The 24,008-nt window shown below is 44.6% G+C and overlaps 1 protein-coding gene across 1 annotated transcript in view; it reads right to left on the reverse strand.

The window, feature by feature from the left end:
* Positions 1–289: 289 nt before the first annotated feature.
* The window catches only part of SDC3 (syndecan 3), a 109,620-nt gene continuing 85,901 nt past the window's right edge, over positions 290–24,008 (reverse strand). The window contains exons 2-5 of the mRNA XM_083512209.1: positions 21,200–21,326; positions 19,959–20,551; positions 11,493–11,760; positions 290–9,094 (exon numbers count right to left, since the gene is read on the reverse strand). Coding sequence (XP_083368335.1) covers positions 8,928–9,094; positions 11,493–11,760; positions 19,959–20,551; positions 21,200–21,326 — 1,155 coding nt within the window. The 3' untranslated portion in view covers positions 290–8,927. The remainder of the gene's footprint in view (positions 9,095–11,492; positions 11,761–19,958; positions 20,552–21,199; positions 21,327–24,008) is intronic.

Raw genomic sequence — 24,008 nt, forward strand, 5'->3', positions numbered from 1 at the left:
TTAGGAGAAAATTGCACTAAAATTCCTACAAGCTTTGATGAGGACTTTTTATTTAAATAAAAATAAAAATGGCAGAGTGGTGCAGAAATGTTGAGAATTCAACTTAAGGTGGGGAGGGATGAGAAACCATGAAAAATAGACTGATCTGTCCATTCTTAGACATGTGCCCTGAAATCCCATCCTAATGGCACCACTGCCCAGAATAGCGGTCCACTCTACAACGGAGAAACCACACATCTTTTGTCTTGCTCCCCAAATCATTACACAAACACTCAAGGAAAGACTCCAATGTGAACATTTGTGTTTATTTTGTTCCTTTTTATAAATGGGCACAACACATGAGTAATAAAAAAAATAGACATTACCATTACAGTGCTACATTGGCAAAGATTATTTTTTAATATTTTTTTTAAGGTTTTGGCCATCGACTCTGGACAAAAACAATTAAACATTTTTATTATTTTTATTATTATTTGTTTCCCCACCCTCCATTCATAAAACAGACACTAAATAGCAATTTCAGTACTAAACTCTAGAAGAGTTATGTACATACAAAAAAAAATGATTTTAAGACATATTTTACCTTTAAAAATATTTACATGCATTGCTCCCCCGTGTTAGCAGAATAGTACACAACTTGGTATTTTGCCTAACGTTAAAAGTTTTCCATTATCCCGTGATTTGTAGCTCCCATAAGAGACTTGCGGAGGTATCTATTTGCTTGTCAAAACACTCCAGGAGGCAATTTTTTTGGGGGGTGGGGGTGGATATCAATGCTTTGTTTTTATCTATTTATTGAAATTTTATACACGTTGGGTTCCTATTTACAAGACAAGTGGGGCGGATTTTGTCTTTGAAGACACAGAAAACAATGAGGTTGTTCTAGCAAGCAGGCTGTTGCACTGGCAATTATTTTAAAAAAGCAGTTTTATAAAACAGTGTACAGAAAAGGAGTTGTAGCTGACTTCAGGATGCAATCCTAGCCAAGTCTACCCAGAAGTAAGTCTTAGTGAAAGCAACGACTTACACCCAGGTTAAGTGATGCTAGGATTGCAGCTTTTCATACTCAAAGTAAGCCCATTAAAATGAATGGACACGACTAGCTGAAGTCCATTCATTTCAGTAGCTCCACTCTGAGTGTAACTTAGTCAGATACCACCCTCTCTTTTTTTGCTTTTAGTCTGATTTGATTGTCAATTGTAAAGATATTATATTCGATCCCAGCCACAAACACATCTACCAACGCTGCATCTGTGGCACTCCAGCTCTGGAGGCCTTGGGGAAAGAATCAAGGAAATTCCCACAGACATCACTAAATCTTGGGGCAATGCCAATGTATTCAAAAGTTGAACGCTAAGGGCTTGCACCTGTTATGACCTTCTGGATATGCTTGGTGGACTCCAACTCTCTTGAGCTCCAGCCAACATGCCCAATGATCAGAGATGATGGGAGTCCAATAACACCTTGAGGGCATCAGATTGAGGAAGACTTCTTTAATCTGATGTATCAGGAGAACCTTTCACTTTCTACTGGATTCCAACCCACACCAGCTCCAGCCATGTATGATGGAATTTGTAGTCCAGCAACATCTGAAGGGCCACAGATTTGGCTCCTATATAGTGTTCATTGTGTGGCCTGGCCATGAGGCATATTTAGGCTGCTGTCCTGCACCTACATTAAACTCAGTGGGATTTATTTACCAATAGACATGTGTAGGATTGCACTTTAAGGAAGATGCTTCAAGCAGAGACTTGTGTATCATTAAAAGGTCTACAAATGATCTTTATTTTTATAGATATTATGAAGTTGGGGGTACCATTTCTAAAAAATTGCCTCATGTTCCAAACTTTATTGATTTAGATCTAGGAACACAATATAAACATTAACTGAGCCACCAGGTGAGGTGGGGAATCCCCAAAGTTTGAAGAAGTACAAAGAAATATTTAGGGAAGGGGAACACAAATGGAGAAATGATATGAGCGAGAAAGACTGAACATTGCTGGCTAACAGTCAGAGAGCTGGAAAAGGAAAAATGGGAGTAGGGAAGAACTCCACACTGCAACGTTTTGTTACAGATCCTTGTGCATCTTAATAGTGATTTTGACCTCCTGGAAAAGGAACTGGAGCTTCATCTACCCTTGTCAATCATCTGCTTGGCCGGGCGTCTGTGAAAAATTTAGATGTCCTGGTGCCCACCAATATAAACAGGGTTCTTCCTTGTTTATGTACACATTTTAAATTAATATTGTGTGTGTATCTATATGTACATACAAAAAACATGTACATATATACATTAACTACATACATATACATACACACATATGCATACACACACCGTAACATATTCACATCATCCCCACAGTCAAACTTCTGTCAACTGGAGGTGGTTTGTATCCATTCAGTAGGGTTGTAAGCAAAGCCCCTTGGTAAGACTCAAGCAAAATGTTATGTAATAGGAGTGCAGTGACCTTTCCCAAGAAAATGAAGGCCTTTTGAAGTGTTAAAGCTAGGAGAAGAGAGCATCCCATTAATCTTTAAGTGGAGCAAAATTGCCAATTAACTTTGGTTGGTGGGATGAAAGGAGATCATGCTTTGTTGCAGAGATCATTTTTGAGTGGAAAATTTCAGCCAGTATCTAGAGGATCAAGATAAAGGATCAAGAGGGGAGAAGGCAAAAAGCACACAAGAGCTGGCAACACTGGCTGTCACACAGCCATCAACCTTCATCATAGAAAGTCAATGGATTTGCAGGAGAAGAATATTTTACGTTTCCAGTGAGAACATTATTTAGATATTTGATTGCTAGGGAAATACAATTGCTTTGCAATAGAACAGAGGTGGGTATGTTTTGGCCCTCCAGATGTTGCTAGACTACAACTCCCATTATCCTTGACTATTAACCATGCTGTCTGGAGCTGATGTGGCTTATAGTTTAACAACACATAGAAGGAAGTGGGTTCCCAGTCTTTGCAATAGATGCATGCTTTGAGAAAGAGCATCTAAATTGTGGAGAACGGATCCGTTTTTCTCCACATTGCAAAGGCACCAGAACACTGCAGACCACTATTTCAAAGCCAGATGAATCTCAGAAAGAATTCAGGATGTTGGACTGGTTTAATTCCAATTTCCCTTTGCCTGTTCACTTTGACCCTTAGAAAAAGGCTAACAGCATAATCAGTAGTCCCAGGACAGACCAAAGTGTTCAATGAGCTGTGTATGCTTTGGTCATTAAAACTGCTCAGATGTTATATAAACAGCTTTTGAGAAGCACTTCCAGGTATTTGTGAGTTGCTTCTGCTGATGTTTATTCCATTTTTAATGTTCCTATCGGGATCACATGGAACTAAGGTAGGCAAAGTGGTGCATCTCCAGTCGTTGTTGGACTCCCAACTTCCATTAGCTCCAGCCAAGGCTCAGGAATGATGGGAGATGGGAGTCCAACAATATTGGCATGACACCCTGTTGCCTACCCCTACAGTAGAATGTTTGTGAAGAAGACATTTCCTGGTATGCACTTTTTGTCTTTGATGAGCCCGGGAGTGCAAGCTCTAGCTGCTCAAGGAACTGATGACAATATACACCCTCCTTTGTTCAAGGAGGAAGGTCCTTGTCAATGTACAAAGCACTTGACATCTGCATTCTTCATTTAAGGGAAGGAAGTCATTCCTGTTTGAATGAGGATATTGGAATGAATGAGGACTACTGTGTGGCTCTCTAGGCAGAATGGCATGCTTCACAGCATGCTTCATTTGGATTGCCTTCCTTTATCTTTTAATGCCTTCCCCCAACCAGGTACCTTTCAGGCTAACATCCTCCCTGACCATTGGCCATGCTGGCACAGTGGCACACTCAGAAAAAGGACATCTTTGCATAACAAATCACTTTTGTTTCAATTTCCTCATTTCAGTGAGCTGAGTTTTCACGGTGTTGCGGCGTAAACACACAGAGAATCAATCAATCAATCAATCAGTCAGTCAGTCAGTCAGTCACAGAGATTGATGAAGTTCCTTCCTCCAATCTAATCAGCCATGTTTCTATATTTACAAAGAATCCCCTTTTCTAATGTAGTAAAGGAGTCAACACCTGTAGAAAATTATTTTTGGAACTTTGTGTTGGATCATTTCCATTAACTCTGTCACAGCAAATAGGCCTGTCGTGTTGTCGGACAACAGCGGCAATAGCAAAGTTTGGTGTCCATGACCAAAGTGTGTCTTTGATTGCTACCTGCATTAAGAGGCATCCTTATTTTTAAACATGCACTGTTTCTCTGGGATTAAACACATAAGGACATCTCCCCTGCCCCTTAAAAAGTAACTGTTGTAATGCTCACCTTCTGTCACTAGGTGTCGCTAAAGTGCGACTGTGTTCAGCCTTAGCTTCTTATGGAAACAGCACTACAGAGGCCCCTAATAGAATGTGCATACTCTTAGAAAGAAAGACCTTGGAAACAGCTGCTGCTTCATTGGCTTTTAGGAGGACCTAATAAACCTCTCCAGTTTTCCAAGAGACGCTAGATTTTTTACAAAGAAAAACAACTACAGAAAAAGCTGCATCAGACTGAAAGTGACTATTGATGAGAATTGCTACTCCAGAGTTATGGCAATATGTCCTTTTCATGAGTGTGAGTACCAAGAATCAAAACTCATATGGAACAAAGTTAAAACTCAGATCCATCAATGCATAAACTCACCCAGAGTCCCAAAGTGTCACAGATACAGCAAAAGCATTGCCTAGTTTCTGCATTTATAAAAAGAGAACTCCATAATAAAATCAAGATATTAAAGATAATTTTTTTTATCTCGCCCCCCCCCCACACACATGAGATTTCAGGGTTTTACTGCCAGCTACTTAGTCTTTGTCTCCTTTTCTGCACGCAAACCAGTAGGACCTTGCAGTGCTTTGGATATATTACAAAGGCTGAAGTCTTTAGGCACAATTATCTGGGAGTGAGCCCCATTTGAATGTAGTGAGGCTTATTTCTGAGTCAGCATGCATGGAATTACATCGGAAATCAGTGTAAAAACCATTAGAAACCAGACACAAAGATGCTTCTCAAGAGTTTCTAATCTGCACGCATGAGGATAATTGGTGTAAAGCTGGAAGAATTTTAAAGACACCCAGGAGTTCAAAGGAAAAGTGACAAGATTAATAGTCATGGAAGCGTTGGGTTGGATCCAACTCACTTCTACTCAAAGTACATCCAATGAAATTAATGGACCGAAATTTGTCATACCCATTAATTTCAGTGGGTCTACCCTAAGAATGATTGATATTGGTTACAACCCACTGAAATTAATGGGGGGTTGGAACTAACTCAAGAGTAGCCAATGTGGTTCCCACCAAATGTTGAATTTCAGCTCCCATCAGCTTCTGCCTGCATCGACAATGGTTTGTGATGATGGGAGCTGGAGTCCAATAATATTTGGAATGTACCAAACTGGCTACCGCTGGACTAAACTGATTTAGTAGTTTCAATCACAAAAGCTCAATGATGCTGCTTTCATTTGCTTTGAGATATTAACATTCATCAGGAAATATAACCTACTGGTAACCAATGCTGTTGGACTACAACACCCATCATCCCTGACCATTGGCTATGCCGACTGGGGCCAATGGGAGTTATAGTCAGGAAGCATTTGGAGAGCACTGTATTGGCTAGTGCTAAGCTGACCAGAAGAAACATGAACAATGAGATTTGTAGCTGTAATAGAATAATAGGATCAGAAGGTTATTGCCAAGATCTGCTGGTTCAGCTAGGCTGGAATGAATTATGGTTATTCATTGCACAACCTGAGAATCTACCATGAAGCCAGTTCCTTCAGCACATGGGCGACATTTTCAAAGTTTTCTGAATGGGAGACCAGCCCCCCTTATTCACACGCACCAAGGCAGCACAGTGCTCGCTACGAGTAAGCAAGACAGGCAACTTGACTCTTTGGAACCAATTCCTACATGAAGGCAAACTGCCAACCTCATTCCCCTCCCATTGTTGATTAGTGTAATGGCAATATTGATGGTGGGTTGGGGTTGACATACCTGCATTTGTTTAGCATTACCACCTTGGGTTACCTTTAATTTCAAAATCGAGGGAGGGATTCCAATGTACTCTTGCCCCCCTTTTTCCCTTTTTTGCCTTAACACAGAGAACAAAAATATTGTTGGGTCAACTTTGCTCTCACTGTGGTTTGCTGGGGGGGGGGTCATCTGTTTGCTGTTGTTCATAGATGCGCATGCACACTTCTCCATCAAAACCTCCAGAAACTGACAGCTACACAGCTTCCCATCCTCAAAAAAAACCCCAAATTGTTTCTAGAACATTTTTTTTCCCTCCTTGATGTCTATTGTCCTGCATACTTACCTGGGAATTGGTAGGCATTCTTAAGATTGCGGCAGTTCTCTTCAGATATTCAAAATAGCACGTGAAGGCTTAAACCAGGCATAGGCAAACTCGCCCCCCCCCCCAGCTGTTTTGTGATTGCAATTCCCATCATCCCTGACCACTGGTCCTGTTAGCTAGGAATCATGGGACTTGTAGTCTGGAGGGCCGAGTTTTCCTGTGCCTGGCTTAAACTATGCAGCAAATAGCAAGTACCACACCCCACGTCCCCAGTGTGCCCTGCTCCCACATCCCCCCCCCAGCTTTTGCACACTGAGCATGAGGTTTTGCTTGAACATACCTTACACGGAGTCGGACGGGTGGTACCTCCAGTTCAGTATTGTCTATGATGGCAGGCAGCAGCTTTCAGGGGTTTCAGATGGGAGTCCTACTCATCCCTACCCAGAAATGCCAGGGACTGGACCTGGGGCTTTCTTTCTGCATGCAAGTATGGTGCTCTACCACAAAGCCATGACCCTTCCCCAATAGTTAGAATCCTCACAGGTTAGAATCCCCTACGCACATCTCAGTTGGGTATCCTGATTGCACTAAATGTGTAAAAATCAGAGGTATATCCAGCACTCATGGGAACATTGTGGGCAGGACCTGCATGCATGCCCCACTCTAATCCCAAACCCTATACATATGGACTCAGAAGTAGGTCCCATTGGCTTAAAGGGGGCATACTCCCAGGGAAGTGTTGATATGATCACAGCCTAAGTTAAATGTATTTTGCTGCTATAAGTCAGCTGTCTTAAACAACAGCTCCCATCATCCCCACCCAGCCAATGGGAATTGTTGTCCAAAACACCTGGAGGGCACCAGGTTAGGGAAGGCTGCCATATGCTCGTTCTGCTACTTCCTTTACTGGTTTTGCCAGCCTGCTTTTTGAAAAGTTCAACAGAGTTCCCAGCTTTCCTTTGTATATCCAATGTGCCAAGCTCAGTAGCAACTTTGTGGCTCAACTCTGAATCTTCCCCTGTTTACTTATATATCTCTGAACTGTGATCACTTGGCTTGCTGCTCCAGCCAAGGTGTGTGTACAACATTCAGTCAATGCAATTCGAATGGGCATTTGCCAATACATATTGGCACCTTGCAATAGCATCCTATTAGTGATGCATAATTTAAAACACCCTTATCACCCATTGGTGGTTTTCAATTGCATTGCATTTTCCCCACCCATATTGGGTTTTTTTTTAATTTTTTTTTTTAGTACCCTTGGCTTTCTGATATGTAAGAGTGAACACTTGTCTTTCCTTGCCTTCATTTTTATTGCATACAGTTCAATCGCCAATTTATCCATTTGGTCCCTCTGTGGCATTTGGGCCATAGGTCATCTGCCAATCTATGGGTCAGCACTATTCCCTCGCCTACGTTGCCAGTGAAAATGTGACATCTGCTTTAGCAGGGAAGGTTTGGGTGAAATGTCACACTCCCCAGCTTGATGCTGACCTACAAATTCCTGCTTTGGAGATGCAGGTTTCACCCCAACAGTTGAGCACTGGTGTTTATTAACTTTTTACCACTTCCATTTATTTACAGAGTTATATGGAACCAAAGATCTGCTGCAGCAGATCATGGACTCATGTTGTCCTTCTCCCTTCCCCCATATTCCCCCATACCCTTATAAAGAAGGAAAGGACCCACACCACTGGTTGAGACATGTGACACATTATCTATTTCCTACAGACTTCAGAAAAAGCTTGCCTTTTCCACACGTATCCCTGTTTTCCCACAAATAATATCTTAGAAAAGTGTTTCTTGGTCATCTGCCTGTGCTTGCAATACCATGCAAGCTGAGTCTTCAAGGTCACAGTGAAAGCCAGCTGAATGAATCTGGGCATAAGGTTTAACCGGAAACCTCTGCAAGCCTAGGATGGTCCTTCTGTAGGGAGATAGTTTCAAAGTGGTGGTTGTGAGTAGGAATGGGAGGAAGGGAGGTGCTCTCAGCAAGGAAACAATGCACAGCTGGGAAAAGGTGCTCTCTGTGGACCATGTGAGATCTCCAAGGAAGCAATTAAAATGTCCATCGCAACTGACTGATTGCAGGAGGGAGCTGTGAGCAGCCCAGATGATCAGATGTTGCATCTCCTAGCTGTTGCATCTCCTACTTGAGCGGAGTCAGTCGAGTCAAAAAAGATATCGCCTTGAAGAGTGCTGCAAAGTGCCAGAAACCAAAACGGACCACCTCAATTGAAACAAAAGAAGTCAAGGCTCTAGACCTGAGGGAGGTGTGACTCGAGACCGTTCCTGGCAGAGGTGCTAACTCAAGCGTTCATCCAGCCAGGAGTTCACTGTTTGCTCCACATTCTGATGCTTTCTGATTCAACCTTCCCCTTTCCTTTTTAAAAGCAAATAACATACATGATACTTTTTTTAAAAAACTGTCGGTTTCTTCTAGGCTTCTTTGTTAAAATTCACAGACTTGATTAGAAAGAGAGAGAAAAAGAGGCTGGGTGAATAATAAGAGAGATTTTTTTCTTTTTTGTTTCTGTTTCTTAAAAAAAGGACGGCATCGGGACAGAAAAAGAGGTGGCGAGGCACTGATTTATGCATAGAATTCCTCCTGCTTGTCGGGTTTTTGGTACGTGACACTCGCCTGCTTTGGCTCCTCCAAGGTATAGCTCCCCTCGTCCTTCTTTTTCATCCGGTAGATGAGCAGCATCACCAGGAAGGCAGCAAAGAGAGCTCCAACGACCCCGCCCACAATCACGGCTGTAAAGAAGACAGCAAAAGATGCAGAGTCAGTAATATCTCAGAAGGGTAGCCCAATGGTTGCCATTAATTTGATGCTGAATTGATTTTAGAATGAATTGATTTTAGTATGTATTTCAATTAATTGATTGTGATTTTATGTAAACTGTGTTACTTTTACTGTTGTTAGCAGCTCTGAACCCGGTTTCGGCTGGGGAGGGTGGGATATAAATAATAAAAATTATTATTATTATTATTATTATTATTATTATTATTATTAGGATGCAACCCTCCTCCAGGACAGGGGTGGAGCAGCTCAGGTCCAGGAAGCTCAGGCTCTCCTGAAGCCATGCCCCTCCTCCCCCAGGGCCAGACTCCTCACCAGCCTTGTTTTGCACCCTCCTTGGGCCCTTTTGTTGGGTTGAAATGAAATGCGTCCTTGAACTTGGACCATTACTCTCTCGCTTGCCTGGATAGCAGGATGGAGGTGTGTGTGTGTGTGTGTGTGTGTGTGTGTGTGTGTGTGTGTGTGTATAGAAACTACAAAGGTAACATTTACAGTCCTTTTTCAAAACTGGAAATGGCTGGGATTAAATGGGGAACCTTCTGTGTGAATATTCACACACTGAGCTTTTTGGTCCCTCGCTATCTGAGGCGGCACCATTTCAGGAAAAAAAGTGGGGGGTCCTATTCCAGAATATTCCCCTGGTATACCTTGATTCTTGGTGAATTTGAGACCACCTCCTGCATGCTATTTTCTATTTACATGGAGAGTGTTTTCATAGAATCATAGAATCATAGAGTTGGAAGAGACCACAAGGGCCATCGAGTCCAACCCCCTGCCAAGCAGGAAACACCATCAGAGCACTCCTGACATATGGTTGTCAAGCCTCTGCTTAAAGACCTCCAAAGAAGGAGACTCCACCACACTCCTTGGCAGCAAATTACACTGTCGAACAGCTCTTACTGTCAGGAAGTTTTGTTTTGTTTTGTTTTGTTTATTTTAAAAACGTGGACAGGGGAGGAGCATTCAAAATGGCAACACACACACACACACACACACACACTGCAATCAGTAGTGGTACAATCCATTCTAGCATATCAAAGCCCTCTCTACTGCATTTGTAAGTTATATTCAGATGTGGGAAATATTGCTTTAGTTTTGCTGATCTGAATGCTGACACTTCCAGTGTTCCTTTTCCACTGCAGTACCTGTTATGGAACAGTGGGGTTTTTTTAATCAATATACCAGCATGTCACACTAAATTTCATTTGCCACTCATCCTTCTTTTCCACATATGCGTGTTTCTGTTCCCCCGTGAAAACAACAGAAAAGAACTATAAACCAGTATACCACCCCAAATTCTGTCCCTTTACTCCTGTGATTTTTCTGGATGAATGTTTTGTTTGTGCCCCCCCCCTTCCTGGAAGTTATTAACCTGGAAATGAGTGCTAAAGTTTTGCTATATTCCACCATATTTCCAGAAGCGGTTTTTATGTCTCTGGAAAGCTCAATGACAATGCAAAAATTAACAGTTCAGGAAATGCCAGGGAAACAGAATAAACTGTCCTGTGAATGCAGTCATAGACTAGATTGTAAAGACACCTATGGAGGGGAAGATACCTATTAGCTGCTATTAGCTGTGGCTGTTAAATGGAACCTTCAAGTCCAGTGGCAGCATGACAACCCCTTCATGCCAATTGCAAAAATAAAAAATAAAAAATTGCAATTGGAAGCAGTGCAGGGAGTTGCAAACAGTGAAGAAGGGCTATTGCCTTTATGCCCTGCTTCTGGGCTTCCGAGAAGAATCTGATTGGCTGCTGCAGGGAACAGAATGCTGGACTGGAAAGGTCATGTGAACTCACCCAGCAAGGCTCTTCTTAACGTTCTTCATTTTTGTCATCCAAAAGACCAAATTGAAATAAGCCAAATAATGAATTGGTAAGCAAGCAAGCAATTGGGGACACGTGGTGGGCATATGGTCTGAAGGAACGTGGGGCCACCACCTTGCTGAAGCTAAACAGGTCTGGGTCTGCTCAGTACTTATTTGACTGACCACCAGGAAACCACATCTACATTGTCTTGGGTTCCACCATGGCATAAAGATGGGATAGAAAACATCAAAAGACAACTAACCCGCTTTAAAAAAAAACAACACCCTCTGCTCAAAGACTTTATATATATATATGCAAAATGCATACCAAGGCAGAATCAGTAAAATGTAATTATAAAGCCATTTTAAACAGGTATGGGAAACCTTTGGTCCTCCAGATTTTGCTGGATTATAACACCATCATCCTTGCCCATTGATCATGCTTGTTGGGGATGATGAGAGCTGAAGTTCAGCAACATCTGGAGGGCCAAAAGTTCCCCAGGCCTGATTTACAACACCCATTATACCTCAGAATAAGTACCTACCTATGAGGACCTCTTTCCTTTCCAGGATGTTTTTCTGGGGGAGCTGTGCAGCCGAGTTCCCAGATTCTATTGTATTGTCTACAAGCCCCGGCTCAGCATTCTTCCTCAGCACCGGCCCGGAGGCTGGGGTAACCAGGGCAACCACTTCATTGCTGAGCTCCGTCTGAGTTGCCACCTCCTCCTCCTCACGGATTTCAAAGTCCCCGCTGACGGGAACTTCCAGTTCGTTATTCATTGACGTGGAAGGGGTCGCATCCAGAGGCTCTCCCTGCGAGAGAGAACACAGAGGACTGAGAGAGGAAAGGAGGGAGAAAGGATGCTTCGTTGCCTTCATGGGGCAAGAAAGAAGACACATCTGTGGCAGGAATGGGGAGGCAGAGGTCCTCCAGATGCTGCTGGACTCCAATTCCCATGAGTTACCTCTCGCTTGGACTACTGCAATGCACTCTACGTGGGGCTACCTTTGAAGGTGACCCAGAAACTACAACTAATCCAGAATGCGGCAGCAAGACTGGTGACTCGGAGCAACAGCAGGGACCACATAACACCGGTCCTGAAAGACCTACATTGGCTTCCAGTATGTTTCCAAGCACAATTCAAAGTGTTGTTGCTGACCTTTAAAGCCCTAAACGGCCTTGGCACAGGATACCTGAAGGAGTGTCTCCACCCCGATCGTTCTGCCAGGACACTGAGGTCCACTGCCAAGGGCCTTCTGGTGGTTCCCTCACTGCGAGAAGCCAAGTTACAGGGAACCAGGCAGAGGGCCTTCTTGGTAGTGGCACCCGCCCTGGGGGACGCCCTCCCACCAGATGTCAAAGAGAAAAACAACTACCAGACTTTTAGAAGACATCTGAAGGCAGCCCTGTTTAGGGAAGCTCTTAATGTTTAATAGATTATTGTATTTTAATATTTTGTTGGAAGCCACCCAGAGTGTCTGGGAAACCCAGCCAGATGTTTCTCTATGCCTGGCTTATGCTAATATGTTTCTGTTTGGCTACAATCTGTACTTGGTTGCCTTATTAGTAAATCTGAAATTTGTTTGCTTATTGATTATTTAGAAGCATTTCCAAACCACAGAATATTTCGTTTAATGATGTCTAAGCCGTGTACACTATGTACAATAGAAACACAATATCCATTTAAAAAACCTAAGAGCATAAAAGCCATGGTATAAAAACATACAAAAGCAAATAAAATAAGATAGGAAGGATCCGTGCACATAGAACAGGTTGCAATTTGGTGGGTTAGGGAAAGTCTGGGTCAAATAAGGTCTTCATAAGAAGAAGAGAAGAAGAAGAGTTTGGATTTGATATCCCGCTTTGTCACTACCCGAAGGAGTCTCAAAGTGGCTAACATTCTCCTTTTCCTTCCTCCCCCACAACAAACATTCTGTGAGGTGAGTGAGGCTGAGAGACTTCAGAGAAGAGTGACTGGCCCAAGGCCACCCAGCAGCTGCATGTGGAGGAGCGGAGAAGCAAACCCGGTTCACCAGATTACGAGTCCACCGCTCTTAGCCACTACACCACACTGGCTCTCTGCTGAGGCAGCAGTAATAGGGAAAGGACCATAGCTCTGTGGGGAAGAATCTGCTTTGAATGCAGAGGGTCTCAGGCTCAGTCCCTGGCATCTCCAGCTTGGGCTAGGAAAGACCCTGTCAGAAATCCTGGACAGCCACAATGGTGTGACTCAGAAGAAGCAGGCTTCCTGTTTTGTGTTCCTCTTACATGAAACCGCAAAATCTAGGGCAGGATCTAGCAGAGGCCAATTCAATAGGCATCTCCATGTGGGAACAACCCCAAAAACGACAGAGAATGAATTAGAAAACTTTTTTTGAAATAATAACTTCACCTTCGACCCTCATCATTCAGTGGTTCTTTAACATAAGAAGATTCTACCGCCCACACTGCTCTTTCTGAGTCAGACTCTGCACTTTTATGAGAAAACTGGTTGGAATCCTCTCTCAAAGCCGCTCTCATGCTCTTCTGATTTATTATTATCCTGGGCAAATAAGAAGAGGCAAAGTTGAGGGATCTTCACAAGGAGCATTTTTTGAATGTTGTGGAACTGCCTGTTACAGACATTGGCCGGCAGGGGGAAGCAGAGACTAATGGCTTCTGGACACACCCACCCCTGAAATAAGGCTTTGCATGTCAGGAATCCAGGGTATCTGATGAGAGAGAGGGGAGAGAGAGAGAGAGAGAGAGAGAGAGAGAGAGAGAGAGAGAGAAGTTGTCCTGTGAACATAATGACCCAAGAACAGTTAACCCTGAAGGAATCAGCTATCTCAGGTGCAGGAGACAGGATATTTCAAAGCAAGAGTGGCATTTTAACAAATACCTTTTCGGAAAAAGGAGGGAGGAAGGAAGATGCCTCCGTGCAGAGGAACCACCTTGAGCCAAAGACTGGGGGTTCAGTGATGAGTGGCGTGTGCAATGTCACACATGTGGCATGCAGTGCACAGCTGCGACATTGCATGCACGACATGCATTGCGCACCTGTGATGTCACACAAGCAATGCGCTTATCACTGGGAGGAGGCATGTCGTCATGAGGAGGCCTTGCCCAGTGCCACACAGCTTCAATGGCCATAGCTCCTTCTCATGCACGCTCAGGAAGCACCTGCATTTGATGCTGCGCTCGGCTCAGCAGTTTGGCCTCTTCCACCCCCTCAATATTTGGAGGTGGGGTGAAGCCCCCTGCTAAGGAATATTGATGGGGCTGAAGATGCCTCTGCGCCCTAGAGTAGGCACGCCTGCCTCCGTGTAAGATTGGGGTAGGAAGCCCTCCAGGGAGAGCCAGTGTGGTGTAGTGGTTAAGAGCGATAGACTTGTAATCTGGGGAACTGGGTTCGCGTCTCTGCTCCTCCACATGCAGCTGCTGGGTGACCCTGGGCCAGTCACACTTCTTTGAAGTCTCTCAGCCCCACTCACCCCACAGAGTGTTTGTTGTGGGGGAGGAAGGGAAAGGAGAATGTTAGCTGGTATCACTAGGGTAGTGATAAAGCGGGGTATCAAATCCAAACTCTTCTCTTCTTCTCCAGATATTGCTGGACTACAACTCCCATCATCCATGGCCAACAGCCATGCTGACCGGGGCTGATGGGAAATGGAGTCCAACAACAATTAATAATAATATTATGCATGTATGCATGGGAAATGGCACTAAGGGTTAAGATAAGGCTCGTGTGAGTCATGTGCCACCACATCTGCCGTGGATCCACTCCTTTTTTGGAAAGGCTGGCCAGCCTTCCAAATGAATTGTGCTTAAGAGCAATGATTCCTTCTCGTTTTCAGGAAAAAACGGAGCGCAGTCTGCTCATCCCTTCTGCAGATTGTGGAGGTGATACTGCCTCCATTTGCCAGGAACAATGTTTCAAGTTTAATATTGTTTTTTTAAAAAAAATAATGATAAAGTTTAGTAAAGAAAGCACTAGGAGAGCTTTCTACAGCTGTCCCCAAAGAATCTATGGTGGTGTGTGGGTGTGGGTGGGTCTGAAAAGCCACACCCTTTTGTGTCAAGTACATGTGTAAGCTAAAATAAAAATTTTTTCTTCCAGTAGCACCTTAAAGACCAACTGAGTTAGTTCTAGGTATGAGCTTTCATGTGCATGCACACTTCTTCAGATACACTGAAACAGAAGTTGCCAGATCCTGTGTGTAAGCTAGAATGTTGAGTGTAGAGGGTGGGGAACAACTGACCCACCAAATGTTGCTGGACAACAACTCCCATGATCCTGGACCATTCGTCTTTCTGGTTCGGGCTGATGGGACTTGGAAGTCCAGCAACATCCCTACCACAGATGCAGTGGCAAGAGGGCTAGACTAGGAGTGGAGAGAGCCAGGCTGAAATCCCCACTGAGCCATAAAGCAGACTGGGTGGCCCTGGACCACATAGCCTCCCTCACAGGGCTGCTGTGAGGATGAAACAGCAGCGCCATATGAACCTCTGTGAGCTTCTCGGGAGCAAAGTCTGGACAAAATGATAATCAGCGAAATAACAAAACCACACCCAGCACTTTTAATCCAGCTCCTGGGATTCTTTGTGCTTTCCCACAATACATCCCAGCCATGACCAACCAAAATAGCCTCCTTCTTCATATTTAACAAGAGCAAAGAAATGCCGTCATCCCTATTTTGCAGATTGGGAGCCCAGACAAAGAGAAGGATTAGATTTCTCTGCGGCACCTGTTGTGTCTCTAACTGGCAGATTGTTAGAAAGAGGATAATGTGCTGCGCACCGGGAGGGCTTGGAAACCCAGAAGATCCACCCAAAAACCAGTGCAGCAAAGAAAGCTGCCATGCGCTGAGTCAGGCCACTGGTCCATCTAGCTCAGCATTGCCTACACTGACTGGCAGCAGTTCTCCAGAGCTTCAGATATTATATGAATCATAGAGCTGGAAGAGACCCCCCAGGGTCATCTAGTCCAACCCCCTGCAATGCAGGAATCTCAGTAGATGAAGAGCAGGTGCTCTACTCCTGAGTCACAGCCCTCTAGCCATAGATCAGGGTGATTTCTCCCCTGCCGCCCTCCTCTAAATGTTACAGTCACAATGCTGGAATCACAGCTGCAGCCCAGCAGCCAACTGGTGGCATGACTTTGGGGAAGAAGTCTAGCCTGACTGAAAAGAAATAGACTAAGAAGGAGGTCCCCAAACACAGCAGAGCTGGCTTACCACAAACAAGTCAAGTAATACACATTACTATTGAGGTAAAGGTAAAGGTGAAGGACCCCTGGACGGTTAAGTCCAGTCAAAGGCGACTATGGGGTTGCGGCGCTCATCTCGCTTTCAGGCCAAGGGAGCTGGTGTTTGTCCATAGACAGCTTTCTGGGTCATGTAGCCAGCAGGACTAAACCGCTTCTGGCGCAACGGGACACCGTGACAGAAACCAGAGCACACAGAAATGCTCTTTACCTTCCCGCCACAGTGGTACCTTTTTCTCTACTTTCACTGGCATGCTTTCGAACTGCTAGGTTGGCAGGAGCTGGGATAGAGCAATGGGAGCTCAACCCATCGTGGGGATTCAAACCGCTGACCTTCTGATCAGCAAGCCCAAAAGGCTCAGTGGTTTAGACCACAGCGCCACCTGCATCCCTTACATATTAGAAGCAGGACACACACCAGCATGGTGCCTGTGAGTGCAGATGTGGCCAAAGCAACATTCCCTGATGCCTACGAGGTTCATTTTCCCCAGTGAAATAAGGCTTACGAGAGGTATTCTATTGCCACTCATAGAATAGGGAGCAGCGTTTGCTTGGTTGCACATATATGTTTCTCCAACTTGCAAATCTGCCCATGGGTCAAAAAAGTGGCAAACCCGGATCTGTTATTATATAGTATTAACTGCCCTTCACTACCAGGCCCCAGAGCAGGTTACAAATCTAAACTCGTGGACATCTAAAGAAATGAATGAGGGAAGATGCAGGACAAGCAAAAGGAAGTCCTTTGTAGGTCAGCTATAGAATTCACTCCCACAAGATGGCCACTTTAAAAGGGTCAAAATAAAAAAATTCCTTCCAATAGCACCTTAAAGACCAACTAAGTTAGTTCTTGGTATGAGCTTTCGTGTGCATGCACACGAAAGCTCATACCAAGAACTAACTTAGTTGGTCTTTAAGGTGCTATTGGAAGGAATTTTTTTATTTTGACTATGGCAGACCAACACGGCTACCTATCTACTACTTTAAAAGGGTATTAGTGGAAATCATGGAGGATAAGGCTACTAGTTGTGATGTCTATATTCTGCTCCATGGTTGGAGGCAGTAGACCTCTGAATACCACTTGCTGGGAATTGCAGGTGAGGCGAGTGGTGTTGAACTCAGTTCCTGCTCGCTGGCTTCCCATAGGCATCTTGTTGGCCACTGTGAGAACAGGAAGCTGGATTAGATGGGCCACAGACCTTATCTGGCAAGCCCTTGTTTTCTTCTCCTGCCCTTTGCTTCAGAGAGGAAAATGTATCGGGCTGGCCCTGTTTCTGTTCCTAGGAGTCACTTATTGGATTCTGTGCACTTCCATCTAGGCATAGGATCGGCCTTTTCAATTGTGCCACCCCTCCATTTTCGAATTTCCTCACCAGACATCCTTATCTAGCACCTACTTCAAGATTCCAGGTGACAAAGGTTTTATTATTTTCAAGCTTTCGCACCATTTAACCGGGATCTGTTGTTTTGGGGTTGGCCGGTTGGTTGGTTGGTTTCTAATGCTGGAGCTGTTGTTTTTTTGTGATCTAACTAAATTGGCTTGTATTCCACCAGCACTGCTTTTGATTTCTGCTGGAAGCCCCCTTGGTGCCCAATACAAATTCCCCACCTAAATAAATTTTTGGTTGGATTAATTAAAAACTATTTGATGGTGACAGCAGATCTCACACGATATGTCTGTATTTTTAAAAAAATCAAATTAACCTAAGCACTTACTCTGCCATTCTCCCACTGCAATTTCTATCTCCACGGTTGAGCCTCAAACTTGGCCCTCAAGAGTGTAGAGGGCACAGAGAAGGTGTTAAGAAACCAAATCAACTGGAATAAAAAGGTGCTGTGCTCTCAGTGGAAGGTAGGGAAAACGGCATCATCCACAACCCTTCAGAAAAAGAACCTTGGGTTGTAGCCAATGCTAGACCCACTGAAATGAATGAGCATGACTAAGGATGTGTTCAAACAGGAGGCATGTTACATTAGTTTTCCTGATTATAACGCTAGGGCTTCTGGCTGTTTTCTAATGTTCTTTACACATTGAAGAACCTGTTGAGCTATGGAACTGTGGCTTTTTGACTGGCATACAGGCATGACACACTAAGTTTCATTCACACCAGTGGGCGCGGTGTGACACAACAATGAACACCATTGGGCATCGCTACTCCCCCATCCCTTCTGCACATGTGTGCTTCTGTTCCCCCATGAAAAGGGCAGGAAAGAATCGCAAACATTATGCCACCCCCAAAGCCGTCAATTTACTCCCACAATTTACATCAACCAGGGTTAAAGTCTGATGTGCAACAAAAGCTGATATTTGAAGTTAACAATGCCGGCTTGTTCTTAAAACAGAAAAGGGTACTTCTCCCCCTGCACTTTCAAGAACCGTTATTTATATTTCTCTGCAAATTTAGTCAGCTGGTTTACAATTCAGGTGGTAGCCCTAATACACGTGTGCAGTGTTTGCTGAACCCCTCACACCATGCCATTTTCCCAGTTAATATTACAGCCCCAAGCTCTTCTGGATTAAAATTTTAAAAGGCAGTACGCAGTGCCAGTCTTCTCTCCCTAACAAGGCTAGGATCATTTTTAGGGAAGAGGAAAATGACATGCAGAGGGAAAAGTCATTTACCAGGACTGCTGCCCTGAACCCATTTGCCCCCACCATCCTGCAACTTCCTTTAACTTTATTTAAACATTTAAATAAACCTAAGATGAGAAGAACCAATAACAGACTGTCTGCGCCTTGTGCTGTTTAGCCCTGCTCCCTGTCCTGCATGCCTTTTTCCACCTGGCCTGGGAGGGTGGGGCCCTGACTGACTCCAGCTACAAACACCGAAGCTGCTGAACAGACTGTTGGGATGGAGTATTGCTTAAGGGTATGGGGGGGGTGGTTGCTGTTATTGATATTAAATTTTTGTATCTTTATTTTTAGATTTTCTTATGATTAAATGTGGAAATTTTTACTCTGGTTGTGCACTTTGCCAAAGCGTCAGGGGAAAAATTAAACGCCCCCATCTAATGCCTCCTTGCAACTTGCCCTTTTGAACCTGAGGGGGGATCAAACGGCAAGTTTCTGATCTAAGGAACTTCTTATGTGGATGCTGACTGCAGCAATAACTTCTTTGGCCCATAAATCAAAGGGCTTTAGCCTCTCATTTTGGCATGAGAATATGTGGACTCTGGCTACTGTCAAGAAAATAACTCACAAATTACATATTTCTAAGCGTAAGGAAGACCCACAACCTTTCTGTGTTGTTTGGTGTGTCATTACTTATGTGATAAATTCAGAAAACTCTCTCCCCCGGCCAAATTGTGGAGTTTGGCTTCCATGATGTGTTCTACTGCTTTTATTTTTCTGCATTATTCACTCTCTGTTTTTTCGGGGAAATACCTCTGTGCTGCTCCTGTGTTTTGTAACTTTGGTGGGTGGGTGGGTGGGTGAGCGTGTTTGTATTTTTGTTGCTTTGTTTGTATTTTGTATTTTATGTTCATAGAATCATAGAATGGTAGAGTTGGAAGGGATCCCGAGGGTCTTCTAATCCAAAGTAATATCAACTACAGCATCCATGATAGAGGGCTATCCAACCTCTGATTAAAAATCTCCAAGGAAGGAGAGTCCACCACTTTCTGTTCCACTGTCAAACAACTCTTACCATCAGAAAGTTCTTCCTGATGTTCAGTCAGAATCCCTTTCTTCTAATTTGAAGCTTGCTCCCTCTTCCATGGGACATCCCTTTACTTAAGTTAATAAATCACAAGAACAACAAACCATACCTGAACTGGTTCTGTAGGTGCTGTAGAACTTGAGGGTTGGGGCAGTGTGGTAGTCCTCTCACTGCGGTCTGGCTCCCGAGAAGAACTTGGCTTTGGCACAGCCCTGCTCTTCGTCACGCCAGTGGTCACCAGCGGAGCTGTGTTCAGTTCCGTCCTGGCAACTTCGGTGGCCGTGGTTGGCGTTTCAAGTGTGATCGACTGCGTCGTGGCTACAATGGTGATAAAGGGGGGCAGGACTCTCAGGACAGTTGTTGGCTTGGACATGGGCATCGTAGCAGAGGTGGTGGTGGCAGCAGTTGTGGCGGTGGTGGTAGCAATAGTACTAGCGGTAGCAGAGGCATCAAGGGCTGCGGTGCTAGCAGTGGTACCAAGCGCTTTCCGGATGGTGACCGCTGGTGCTTCGGTCACCCTGGGGATGTAGAGGCTGCTTGTTACTGGGTCAGAGGTGGCTTCCTCTGCAGGGAATGGTGCAAAGGGGGTGGCTACTGGCTGCACAGAGGTGGAGGGCAACACGGGGGAAGTTGTAGGTAGGGTGAGGGGTGCATCTGTGTTGAGCCGCACAATGGTCTTGATCCCAGAGTCCTGCTCAAAATCTGTAAGGGAAGCAAAGGTTAGGATCTGACTGTTCAGAGTCACTGTAGGGACACAGGAAGCTGCTGTCTACAAAGTCAGCCATCTAGCTGAGTTTTTCCTACACTGACTAAATCTCCAGGGATTCCTACACTGACTGAATCTCCAGGGATCCAGACTGGAGTCCTTTTCAGCCCTACCTGGAGGTGCCAAGGATTGAACCTGGAGCCTTCTGGATGCAAAGCATGTGTCCTACCACTGAGCTAATGGTCCTCCCCATTAATAATTTTATCTACACTGTGCTTGAGGCTTCCCACCAATGTTTTATTTGCAAGCCACCTTAATAGGGTTTTTGGCCTTTAAAAGTAAGCCTATAAGCATTTTAAATAAATGAACCAGACATTCAGTAGGATGAGGAGAATAAATGCATTCAATGTTCTGTACAATGTTCGCTTCTGGAAGGCTAACCAGCTGTCTGCTTCTGAATTCCAAAAAAATTACATTCAACCTCTGGGCTTTTTTCTCCCCACCACCACCACCAAACCCCCCCACAGATTTTCCATAATAACTCTGCCACCAATATAAATGGAGGAGGAAGAGTGATCTCTTCTATCCAGCCACACTCAGCAGAGCGACGTCCCTCCTTTTAAGGGTCTTAAATATGTACTCACATCCTGAGCCAGAGCCTGAGTAGAGTTCCTCGATTTCATCCATTTCTTCATCCTCAAAGGAGTCATCATCTCCAGAGCCTTCCAGGTCAATGGGCCGCTCATAATTTTCATTCCGCCAGTGCTGGGCCTGGGTTCAAACATCAAGAAAAACAGACTTAATACTTTCCAGTGCAGGAACGTGTGCAGAGAATAAGAGTCAGCATAGGCAGTAATTTTGGAGGCAGTAATTTTGGAGCCCAGGGGCGTAGGCAAGCTGTCTTATATTGAACTAGACCATTGGTCCATTTAGTTAAGCACTGTCTACACAGACTGGCAGTGGCTCTCCATGGTTTCAGACTGGGGCTCACTCCCAGACCTACATGGAGGTGCCAATGAATGACTCTGGGGAGCTTCTGCGTGCAAAGTAGAAGCTCCACCACTTAGTAAGAGAGGAAACATACACAGGAGCTGCCATCATGCCTTACCAAAAGGGTGGAAACCTGTTGTCCTTCAGATGCTGTAGGACTCCTGACTTCCATCAGCCCCCTGCCAGCCTGATTAATGGTTAAGGATGGTGGGAACTGGAGGGCTCTAACCTCTAGAGAGCCACAGATCCCACCCCCCTGGTCTTGACAGTCAGTTGGTGGTTTACAAATTCCATGTTAGCAGCATATGAAACTCCCATTGTTATAGGAGCATTTTGCAACAAGGAATTTCATTAGCACGAGCAGTTTCTGAGCTCTGGGCACAATGCTGTGCCTAAGATTTCAGATTAAAATGGCAGAGTGGAAGGAAAGGAGGGCCTTTTCCTGCCTCCCCACTTCCAACCACTCTCTGAAAAGTGGAGAAAAGACCTTCTTAAGAATATTAGCGGGGCGGGCGGTTGAAGGACTTGACCATGTGAAAAATGAACATGATATTTTAGCTGTAGTTCATTCATTTCCAGCTTTGTATTCTTGTTATTTAAAAAGTGTTCCTGTACATTCCGTTGTTGCTCCCATTACCTAGGTTTAAGGTGCCATTTAGCTCCTAGTGTTCATATCTCAGTTTCTAACACTGCATTTTAGTATGCTACAAAACAGGAGGCAGGCAAAACCACAGAGTTTGTAGAAAGAAGAAAAATGTCACAACAGAAAACCAGTACAGTGGTACCTTGGGTTAAGTACTTAATTCGTTCCGGAGGTCTGTTCTTAACCTGAAACTGTTCTTAACCTGAAGCACCACTTTAGCTAATGGGGCCTCCTGCTGCCGCCGCGCCGCCAGAGCCCGATTTCTGTTCTCATCCCGAAGCAAAGTTCTTAACCCGAGATATTATTTCTGGGTTAGCGGAGTCTGTAACCTGAAGCGTATGTAACCTGAAGCATATGTAACCCGAGGTACCACTGTAACTAAGAACGCTGTTGTTGTTAATAATTACGTGCCCTTCATCAGCAGAGTCCAGGTCAGTTACAGCAATTAAAAATTAAGAACGGTTTAAACAGAGCCACAGAAATAAGTAGGCCCTGAAAACACACATCTCAAGCATCAAAAGAAGTGAGCCTTCAGAACATAAGGAGAACCCTGTTGGATCTAGCCAATGGCCCATCTAGTCCAGAATCTTGTTCTCACAATGGCCAATGTGGGAAACCAGCAAGTAGGACTCAAGCTCAAGAACACTCTCCCCTCCTGGGGCTTCCAGCAACTGGTATTCAGAAACATCATTGCCTCCATCTTAAGTCCTACAGTACATCCAAGCAAAGCACTCTGGCTTTCTGCTCCCTTTCCTCGCCCTGGATCAAGCTTACAGCATGGCCACCAATCTTTCAGCAAAAACCACTGCTTGGGTTTTACCATACAACAGGGGATAATGCCCTTTTAAACACTCTACTGTGAAATTCAGCCATGTGGCTTCCAGCTGTAGCTTTACTGAGACTGCAGAAGAAGCAGAAGCCTGGGCAGTCCAGCTGTCACCCATTTAGCACATGGAGCTGTGAGGAAGTGGGAAGGAGTCTATGTTTAAGCAGCGAGGTTCCCCTCCCAGGTCCTGTCAGCGCTATTGTCAAATCAGCAGTCAGCCACCTGGATGGCGGCAACGAGATCCCAACTTCCTCCTCAGAGGAGAGCATGCTCAGCTTATGCCGAGGAAGCAGAAAGTTGCGGGGGGGGGGGGGAGAGAGACCAACGGAGAGGAGAAACCACGATGGCGGCTTGTAGACATGCCTTGAAAATGTGTTCTCCTTTTTTTTAATTCCAGAAGGATTTTTATAATTGATTTCTGCTGTTTTAAATTGCAGCTGGTTGAACTGGTGCTGAGTATTACAGCTGGAATTTTTTGAACTGTATTTGCAACAAAGTGGTGGCTTTGCACTAGTGCAGAAGAGGCAAAACCTCAGGCCAGGGGGCCAAATGAAACCCTCTGGATCTCTCTATCAGCCCCTCAGGACACTTGCCAGGTCACACAGCCTCTCCTGAGGCCACACACCTCGCCAGCCATTATTCACATGGCCCTTGAGTGCTTCTGCTTGGCTTGAATCGTTCCTTCAGAGAAGGGCAACCAAAATGATCAAGGGGATGGAGGGACTCCCCTCTGAGGTAAGGTTGCAGTGTCTGGGACACTTTAGCTTAGTTAAAAGGTGAGTGAGAGATGACACGGTAGACGTGTATAAAATCACGCGTGGCATACAGAAAGTGGGGAGGGAAATGCTTTTCTCCCTCTCTTAACACTAGAACTCTTGACCATGCAAGAAGCTGAATGTTGAAAGTTTCAGGACAGATGAAAGGAAATAGTTCTTCACTCTGTGCAGTTAAACGATGAACATTTACTCCCACTAGAGGCAGTGATGGCCACCAT

Source organism: Podarcis liolepis (genome assembly GCF_965112155.1).
Source record: "Podarcis liolepis genome assembly, chromosome: 7".
NCBI classification, from domain to species: domain Eukaryota; kingdom Metazoa; phylum Chordata; class Lepidosauria; order Squamata; family Lacertidae; genus Podarcis; species Podarcis liolepis.